General features: G+C 39.2%; 1 protein-coding gene across 1 annotated transcript in view; it reads right to left on the bottom strand.

Moving 5' to 3' along the window:
- Positions 1-1,828: 1,828 nt before the first annotated feature.
- The window catches only part of LOC136578963 (cadherin-10), a 356,335-nt gene continuing 347,452 nt past the window's right edge, over positions 1,829-10,711 (bottom strand). The window contains exon 11 of the mRNA XM_066579189.1: positions 1,829-2,470. Within this exon, the coding sequence (XP_066435286.1) occupies positions 1,980-2,470 (491 nt within the window). The 3' untranslated portion in view covers positions 1,829-1,979. The remainder of the gene's footprint in view (positions 2,471-10,711) is intronic.

Below are 10,711 nucleotides of genomic sequence, written 5' to 3'. Positions count from 1 at the left end.
CATCAAAAAATAAAAAAGTTACAGGACTTTGAATGCAGCAATTTAGAAAAAAAAAAAGATTACCCAGAAAAAGGGTTTTTATTGCAGAAAAGTGGGAAAACCTAAAAAAAATGTAAGAATTTTGGTATCGTTGTAACCGTACCGGTCCGCAGAAAAAATGGAATGTCTCATTTATGCTGCATGAGTACCGCTGTAAAAAAATAAAAAATAAAAATCTATGGCAGAATTGATGCGTTTTCTCTCCCTGCTATCATTAAAAAAAAAAAAAAGTTTTACAATATATTCTATGTACCCAAAAGTGGCACCGATAAAAACTACAGTTCGCCACGCAAAAAACAAGCCCTCATACGGCCGCGTCGACGGAAAAATAAAAAAGTTATGACTTTTGATAAACGGAGAAGAAAATCCGCCAAAAATTGTTGCGTCCTTAAGCCCAAAATAGGCCATGTCATGAAGGGGTTAACCTTATGCTGCAAGCTTTTTTTTTGTAGTCGTATATAATCAAGTTGGAGACCATGGATGTGACTTTTTTCCTTTTTCTCTTGGCTTGATATATCCTGAAATTTATGACACAAAATGACATTTTTAAAACAAAAATGATTTTACAATACTCTATCGGGAGGTGATATGCTGTAGTTTTCTATGTGTGACCACCCAGTCTTAAGATTTGCATTGCAGCCTGTCAAGGGTTTTGCTTACCTGTTGTGATAACATATTGAATTTTTAAACTGAAAAATTAGAATCCTTACCAAAGCTTGCAGAACGTTAATGGTGGAAAAATCTGTGCGTACAACAACACAGTACAAATGAGAACACTAGAACTATTTTAGTAGTTTCTTTTCTATGCACTGCTTTCACTCACATGCCGAGGTTACCTACTGCGGTGTGTGTTTTCCTAGAATAAAATATGTTTTTCAGATGAATTGTTTTAGACAAATAATGAAAGAACTGAATAATGATGTGGGAATGTGAGGTACAGTAACCAACAACCGTACTAAAACTGACTAATTTTGAAGAGCCATTATCCTTATCTTTATGTTTATGTTAATATTAATTTGAATCTACTATTCTAATTACAATTTGTGGTGGTATAAATGACAATGTTTTAGTATCTTGGTTAATCTGTTTTTATAACCTGCGGTAGTTATTTCAATACATCTGCCCATTAAGCGGTTAGTGAGTAGAAGCTCTCCAAATGCAAAACAATTTTCAGAAAAGACATAATAAAACAAAAAAATGAACTCAAGCTCTATTTTTTTTTTAATGGAGAAAATGGAAAATTAATTTTGATTTACATATTCTAATATTTAATTGACTTCACAGTTCTTCCCCACTGGCTATGTTATTGTATTAAAATCATTTAGCCATTAAGCAAGTTGTAAAAACAGGTTTATTTCTTAAAAATAAATACAAAAATATAAATATAAAACATTGGCAAGATACTATTTGATGAAATGACGTTCTACTAACATATATCTTTACCAGCTGCATCACACTTAACATCACTTGTACATTTCAGTAAATTTTTAATGTACATAATGTATCAGAATATCAGAAAAATCATTTCCTTGTTCCTTCTGGAAGAAAAGCAAAAAACAAACTGGTGCTGCAAATGGAAAGGCAGCCAATTACTCAATAGAAGCAATGTATTTATGAGGTTTTACGAGGAAGTCATTTTCTGTTCAAGTTTTCAAAATGATCATTTGATTGACAGACAACATAGTAACCATGGCATTCAATCCACAGTTTGTAATTAACATTAGCCATACTCTAGGGTGATAGTCTACATAGAATAAAAACGGATGAAATAAATGAATGTGGTAAAAAGTTTTTTTTTTCTTTTTAATGCGTTATTGTTATTATTTTAACACTGTGCCGAGTGTCAGAAAAATGTATTTTAAAATTGTTAATAATATTTCCATGTGCCCGCAAATTTATTCCACTTTGAAATAAAAAAGGGTGATGACACATTTTTCAAGTTAAGAATCTTTATCACTCTCCCCGTTGCCATACATTTCAGCTAGTTTGTTGAAACGTGGACCCCATTCTTTGAGGTATTCATAGTTTTGGTCCCCTTCTGTAGTACTAGACTCTAGAGAACTTAAAGATTCAGCTATAGAATCATTGCCTTCGTATGCATATGTTGCAAGTGAATCATATGGTGGTGCAGTAGGATCATTATCATGCTCTTTTAACCTTTGGTTAATAAAATCACGAACATCTGTATTGTCTGGGACAGAAGCAGTTCTCCGGGGTAACAACAAATTTTCAGGAATAATGTCTCTACGATGTTTCTTATCATCCATAGCACCTGGGTTTCTAAGAGTGCCAATGTCAAAAGCTTGTGTGTCTTCTTCTCCACCTCCTTCATCATTATAACTGACGATGTTGTCTCGGATATCCTCTTTTGACAAGACTAGTGGTTCCTTCTTTCTCTGTCTTTTCAAGGCAGCAAACAGTACCACAATTACTGCAAAATAGATAAAAAATAAAGACCTTGATGAGTACATTATTCATCTGCTAATACTTGTTTACATCAATGCTTAATGCATATAGGAAAAAAGGGATTGTTAACACTTTTTCCTTCAGTGTAGCACAGGAGTACCACGAAGAAAATTACATCAAAGCTGGTCCTATAGTTCCCCAAGTGGTCAGTATTACTCTATGTCTGGTAGTATATGTTTTGCCACCAGACGTCTCCCTAAGTCAGACAGAGAAATGCTACATGGATGTGTATTGGCCAAGAAAATAATGCTGGAACTTTTGTCTGGTGCTGTTGTAATGAAACATGCTGATGTAGCAATTGTTAATTTGAATGATGCATTGTGATAACTTGATTTACAGCATTCTAGTAAATTTTACATTAGTTATCATGATGTATTAAATGTCAAGTTAAAGTTTGCTGCATTTGTATATGCATGACTACCTGAAGAAACCAAAACCCTTTCCCCACTCATTTATGATATGCAATTGCAAATTAGTTAACAGTAGAGATGGCAGACCTTATACTAACAGCCAACACACGGGTATGCATAAAAAATTCTGGCACTTTTCTCTATTTTTTATTGATAGAAAATACATTTTGTGATGACTAAAAGGGGTCAAAAGGTGTATCTGGAAATAAAGGCCAATAAGTCTAACTTTTTTTGTTGGTAAGATGTTTGAAGGGTTTTTAAGAGATGCTATCCTGGAGTACCCTGATAAAAATAGCTGTATAACTCCATGCATTTATGAGGGGTCACTCTTGTCAAACCAATTAATTAGGTTCTACAATTAGGTAAAGTTTAGATTGGACTAGGGAGTCTTCTTCTTTTAAATATGTTTTCATTGGAACTTTGAGCAAGTCAAACATAAAGTATAGCAAAACATTATAAAAGGTATAAGAATTGGTCAAGAGTAATAAACAGTGGTCGAGAACAACAACATAATAATAAGAAAAGAAGATATACTACTTGTTGAATACAAGAGCAAATGTCACAATTGCAGATGGTAATGTATTACACAATGGGTAATTTACTAAGAAACAAGCTTTTACTAAAGGGAAGCCAGAAGTGAAGTTATGTTAAATCAAAGGATAAAGCTTCTAACCCATTGTTGAGGTAGTCAACTAGACTATGTAGGAATTCTGGGTTCTGGACAATAGAGAGCCAGGGAAGCCATGTCAGTTTAAAATTGAAGTGTTCACCATTTTCTAGGGCACAGAGCTCCTCTGGCAATTTGAAACATTTTTTTTCTCATAATGGGAGACATGTGGTATGTTCATGCTATGCCAATAGAGTAGGAGACTAGCTTTTGCTGCAAGGATCAGAAATTTATTTTCTACCCTTGAGCAGAGAGCCCTAAATTCAAAAAGAGCAATTCCGGGGTGAGCTTATGTGCTTGGGGGCATAGAGAAAATGTGTATGGAGAGCAGCATCAAGTAGAAGCTATTTCAGAAAGACATCCTGGAATCTTCAGGGAATCCAAATCCAATTATCATCTTTATTGAGTTAAAAACTCCATCAGCATGAACAACAAAACTTGCGACGTTTCGTCCTATGCAAAGGACTTTGTCAAGCATGTTAACACAGAGACAGAGACAGGAATATAAATGAACCCCCCCCCCCCCAATCATACAAAGCCAGAGGGTACAGCCCCCGACTGTGGTGTAAACAGGATTGGGCAAAAGAAGGGAGGTTCCCAGCACATCAGGTGTAATGCATAGAGGCCAAAATTACCTGAAACAAAAGTGTCAGTAATAAGACCGAGACGCAGCAGCATTGCCAGAAGTGCCATGTCCGGCATCTAAATGGGTCCGATAGAACACAGCCATAGAGGTCTCACCACATCCTCTGATCATCAGAGCTGGGTGTGTGGGGAAGCAATTAAGGTGCGGAACACCCATGTATACTAGATGTTCAAGTATAGTGCATCACGATATGTCACTTCCGGTCAAAACCGGAAGTGATGTGGCAGAGCTATACACATGCATAATAAGTAACACCAGAGAAGCAGAGGATACAGTCATGATCTATAATGCCCAAAGGGGCGAAATGAAAGCGCATAGAGCGCATATTATGATGGTATTAGGTTGAAAAAGGACAGTAATCCATGTGTTACATCACTTCCGGTATCGGACCGGAGGGGGCGTGTCCAGGCCACAGACAAGTGCTTGTTGTCATGGAAACCAATATAATCACTGCAAAAGCAGAGAATAGGGCCATAGTGGAGAAATTCCTGCAAGTTTCATATATGTGCACACGTTTCCTACACAATAGGCTCTTTATTCCTTGCATTGTTCACCTGTTGGTGAAACTTGCAGGAATTTCTCCACTATGGCCCTATTCTCTGCTTTTGCAGTGATTATATTGGTTTCCATGACAACAAGCACTTGTCTGTGGCCTGGACACGCCCCCTCCGGTCCGATACCGGAAGTGATGTAACACATGGATTACTGTCCTTTTTCAACCTAATACCATCATAATATGCGCTCTATGCGCTTTCATTTCGCCCCTTTGGGCATTATAGATCATGACTGTATCCTCTGCTTCTCTGGTGTTACTTATTATGCATGTGTATAGCTCTGCCACATCACTTCCGGTTTTGACAGGAAGTGACATATCGTGATGCACTATACTTGAACATCTAGTATACATGGGTGTTCCGCACCTTAATTGCTTCCCCACACACCCAGCTCTGATGATCAGAGGATGTGGTGAGACCTCTATGGCTGTGTTCTATCGGACCCATTTAGATGCCGGACATGGCACTTCCGGCAATGCTGCTGCGTCTCTGTCTTATTACTGACACTTTTGTTTCAGGTAATTTTGGCCTCTATGCATTACACCTGATGTGCTGGGAACCTCCCTTCTTTTGCCCAATCCTGTTTACACCACAGTCGGGGGCTGTACCCTCTGGCTTTGTATGATTGGGGGGGGGGGGGGTCATTTATATTCCTGTCTCTGTCTCTGTGTTAACATGCTTGACAAAGTCCTTTGCATAGGACGAAACGTCGCAAGTTTTGTTGTTCATGCTGATGGAGTTTTTAACTCAATAAAGATGCTAAATGGATTTGGATTCCCTGAAGATTCCAGGATGTCTTTCTGAAATAGCTTCTACTTGATGCTGCTCTCCATACACATTTTCTCTATGCTGCATTGGGATCTTTGAAGTCCGGATCCCCTAGGTGAGCGCGCATCTACTGGCTTGACGCCATATTCTATCCTTCTCTCCCTATTTGTGAGCCTATTGGGCGGAAGGTGTGCTGCTGAGATCTTTTGTTTTCCTATGTGCTTGGGGGCATACAATTCCAATCAATTTGGTTACTTTAGACCAAAAGAGTTTTAATCTTGCACATTCTGGGGTCTTATACTATCTACAGGTCAATTTATAACATGCTTGTTGATGGACCAAAGTTTTTTTCTATAAACACGTGCTCTTAATGTTGATATTAATGTATACATGAACCCCTTCACTCACCATCAGAGGCCTGTAGATTATTTAGGCTGGGTTTTTTTTTTTTTTTTTGGGGGGGGGGGGGGGGGAGCCAGCACAAAGGCATTTGATTGTTTAAACCAAGATAGATTTCTATCAAAGGAGCCCCTAGCCACTATTTTCTTAAAGTTATGAATCAGTTGTAAGTCAGTAAGTCGAAGAAGATTTCAGTAAAGAAAGTGATCATTGAAGTCATGGGCAGAAATTTGACTTCTTCTAGTAAATCTCCCATAAATTTCCCTTTTAATTTAATGTCTTAGAGAGGGCACCAAAATGCACTATCTACTGTGTCAAGGCCTAATAAGCCTTCTACTTTTGTTGATGAAGAGTGATTAAGCCAAAAATTTTTACTGAAGGAAAGCTCCTGCCATACTTTAATGGTTGGCTGAGTTAAGAGATTTGTTTTGTAAGGAGGTCTGTGTTTAATCACAAGTTGAATCAGTCTGTGTAATAGAGGAAGAATGGAATATTTCATCAGCATCTATATAATGTTTGTGGCTATGTCTCCTAAATTAATCCAGGAATTTGTTCACGTGAATTGCTTGATATAGATATTCAATGTCAATTACATTTATACCTCCCAGATTTTTACGCCTAGTAAGTTTTTTGTGGGCAACTCTATGCCAGTGTTCCTGCTAGACATATTCTAAAACTTTTTTACATAAGGTGAAAAAACTATTATGGAGGCCAATTGGCAAAACCTGCATGAGTTATGTTATTTTCGGTATAATTATGATTTTAAGCAAATTTAACCCACAAAATTATGAAATGAACAAGACTTTTCAATTCATAATTGTATTTTCTATTTAAGACAATAGAGGCTTGTAGTTCCGTGAATTCCAGAAGTCCAGAGAAAGCAAAATAAGGATACCTAAATATTTTATGGATTTTGAAGCCTATTCAAAATCATAGCTCTCTTAAGCTTTGAAGACTACCATCTTGGGCAAGAAATATTAAAGTTTTGGATTTATTTTGGTTAATTTTAAAATTAGAGATATTTTGGAAGTGGTCGAAAATGTAAGTGAGAACTTGAAAGGAGACATCTGGATGAGAAGTGAGCATGAGGAAATCATCTGCAAAAGTTGCAGTATAATAGAACTTATCAAGGACCCCAAAACATTGAATGAGTGGTTGTTGCCTTATATGCTGTATCAATGTTTCAGTTGTAAGAACAAATAGGAGGGGCCAAGAGTGCACCCCCCCCCCCCCCCATCTAGTCCCACTGAAGATATCAAAGCATGTATACAAGGCCATTATCAATTGTATGGTGATTTCAAACAAGCAAAATACATGCAGGTCCAGTCTACCTTGTCAAAGGCCTTTTCAGAATCAGTAGAGTGTAAAGCTAGTGAAAGGTTCCTAGACTGAGCGAATTGCGCAAAATGCAAGATAATCATTGTATTGTCTTTCCCGTCTCTGTGTTTCACAGATCATATCTGTTCATCAAAGTAGGGATGACAGGTTTCAATCTATTAGCAAGTAGTTTAGTATTTAACTTTATATCTACGTTAAAAAGGAAGATCAGCTGATTGCTGCTATATACGGTTTCATCCTTTCGCTCTTTATATAACAGATATATGAGCTTCTAATGATTGCTTGGGAAAATCTTCAGTTTGGAGAAAAGCACGAAGGTCTCAAGCACATGTGGTAACAATATTTCTTTAAAGGTTCTGTAGTACATTACTGGAAAACTATCTGGTTCAGGGCTTTTCCTTGAAGGAATGTCGCCTAAAGCCCAGAGGTCAAGGAAGCATTGTATCTCCCTCTGTCCTTGCCTCATAGTATCTCTGGACTCGTGGTACCTCAAGTTACATAGAGCTTTATAATACTTTTTGAACTGTTCCACAATAACTTTTGTTTCCGAACAGAGCCACCAGAAAGGGAGATTATTTCCTGAATGTAAGATTAAGATTGTTCTTGTTGACATTTAGCCATCATGAATATCAATGTTGAGCCCTTATTGCCGTGTACATACATTTTGAGTTTTTTCAATATAAGAAAGCTTTGGTAGACTTAAAGGGGTTGTCCCGCGCCGAAACGGGTTTTTTTTTTTTTCAACCCCCCCCCCCCCCCCGTTCGGCGCGAGACAACCCCGATGCAGGGACCTAAGGAAAGCTTACTGGAGCGCTTACCTTAATCCCCGCGCTCCGGTGACTTCTATACTTACCGGTGAAGATGGCCGCCGGGATCCTCTACCTCCGTGGACCGCAGCTCTTCTGTGCGGTCCATTGCCGATTCCAGCCTCCTGATTGGCTGGAATCGGCACGTGACGGGGCGGAGCTACACGGAGCTACACGGAGCCCCATAGAGAACAGGAGAAGACCTGGACTGCGCAAGCGCGGCTAATTTGGCCATCGGAGGCCGAAAATTAGTCGGCACCATGGAGACGAGGACGCCAGCAACGGAGCAGGTAAGTATAAAACTTTTTATAACTTCTGTATGGCTCATAATTAATGCACAATGTACATTACAAAGTGCATTATTATGGCCATACAGAAGTGTATAGACCCACTTGCTGCCGCGGGACAACCCCTTTAAGGTTTATTGAGTTTTTAGGTTTCCCCTTTGAAGGGTTAATTCTGCAAGGGCTATTGCAGCCAAAGATTACTTATGTTAGCCTTTTAATGCAATGATTTTAGCTAACATAAATCTCTTTACTTTTTAGTTTCTTGTGATAAGCCCCCAAGCAAATGAACTCTTTCCTTAACACGGATTTACCATATTAATGGTTGAGAAGAAGAAGCTAAAATATTTTCTTGGAAATAGTTTTTTACGTTGTTTTTGATATGTGCTCTGTAGAGATGAGCGAGCACCAAAATGCTCCAGTGCTCGTTACTCGAGTCGAACTTTCAGTGATGCTCGAGAGTTCGTTTCGAGTAACGAACCCCATTGAAGTCAATGGGCGACTCAAGCATTTTTGTATATGACTGGTGCTCCGCTAAGGTTTTCATTTGTGAAAATCTTAGCAAATCACCAAAGTCATGTAAAAAAAACAGAAATGGATAGGGCAGGCGAGGAGCAACATGCAGGGCTGCATTTCGGGCTCCGAGGTCTCACTATGAAGCCACAATAGTGGCAAGAGTGAGACCCCCCCACTGTCAGCATAACGATCGTTCTCCTCTGCCACAGCTGTAACAGCTGTGGCAGAGAAGAACGATGTTAGCCCATTGAATTCAATGGAGCTGGCAATACAGCCGGCTCCATTGAAAGCAATGGGCTGCCGGCGAATGCGGGATGAATTTTCGGGAAGGGCTTAAAAATATAAGCCCTTACCTGAAAATCATCCTAAAATGTGTAAAAATAAAAAAATAAAAATTATGTCAGCATTAAGATCGTTCTCCTCTGCCACAGCTGTAGCTGTGGCAGAGAAGAACGATGTTAGCCCATTGAATTCAATGGAGCCGGCAATACAGCCGGCTCCATTGAAAGCAATGGGCTGCTGGCGAGCGCGGGATGAATTTTCGGGAAGGGCTTAAAAATATAAGCCCTTACCTGAAAAAGAAAGATTTTAGTGTAAAAAAATAAAAATGCAGGCATTCTCTTCAATGGAGCCGCTGCTGCTGCCGGTGACTCCATTGAAGACAATGGTCCGCTGGCACACCTGAATTCTTTTTCAGGGAAGGGCTTTACATATAAGCCATTCCCCGGAAATGAATTAAAAGTGATTTAAAAAACAAAAAAAATTGATACTCACCTCCCTTCAGCTGCCGGGGCACAGCCGCGTCTTCTCCTGCTGTCCCCTGCACTGTGGTGCTGAACTGCTGTCATTTAGCTGAGAGCTACGCTGAGTCAATCAGAGGCAGCATTCACTCACCCATTCATGAATTCATGAATGGGTGTGAGTGAGATCTGCCTCTGATTGGTCAGGCTGTGACCAATCAGAGGCAGCTCATTCAGCAGGCGGGGATTTTAAATCCCCGGCTGCTGAATAGTACAGAGAGCAATTCAGGAGAACTGCCAGCTGGCCGCAGCTGAACTCCGTCTGCCGCGACCAGGTGAGTATATATATTTTTTTTATTTTTACACATTTCTGGATTTTCATTGTGCGATCGCCGGCAGCCCATTGCTTTCAATGGAGCCGGCTGTATTGCCGGCTCCATTGAATTCAATGGGCTAACATCGTTCTGCCGGGACAAGGAGAGTATATTTTTTTTTTACTTTTTACACATTTTAGGATGATTTTCAGGTAAGGGCTTATATTTTTAAGCCCTTCCCTAAAATTCATCCCGCGCTAGCCGGCAGCCCGTTGCTTTCAATGGAGCCAGCTGTATTGCCGGCTCCATTGAATTCAATGGTTAGTGCTCGTTTAATCAGGACGAGCACCGCGTGGTGTTCGTCTCGAGTAACGAGCATCTCGAGCACCCTAATACTCGAATGAGCATCAAGCTCGGACGAGTATGCTCGCTCATCTCTAGTGCTCTGTTATTCTTCTTTTGCATGAGTATTTCATTGAGTCTACAAGTTATGAATGTTTTTGCGAACAAGTAAATTGTTATTTTTATATAGATAGGAGCATGGTCTGAGATTGCTATGCACCCGTGACTAAGAGTAAATGGTCTGAGGATATAAATAAATAAATAAAAAATCCTCTGATAGGATCTGTGAGGGTTGGAGCAGTATATATAATCTCTACTATCAACAAATGTAAATCTCCAATAATCTCTTAAATTAACGTTTGATAAGGCTTTATGCAGTTTCTTCAACATTTTATAGGATTGTTGAACATTAGCTGCTAATT

Source organism: Eleutherodactylus coqui, chromosome 9 (assembly GCF_035609145.1).
Source record: "Eleutherodactylus coqui strain aEleCoq1 chromosome 9, aEleCoq1.hap1, whole genome shotgun sequence".
Lineage (NCBI taxonomy): Eukaryota > Metazoa > Chordata > Amphibia > Anura > Eleutherodactylidae > Eleutherodactylus > Eleutherodactylus coqui.
Note: the sequence above shows the minus strand (reverse complement) of the source record. Positions and strands in the feature narration are given on the sequence as shown.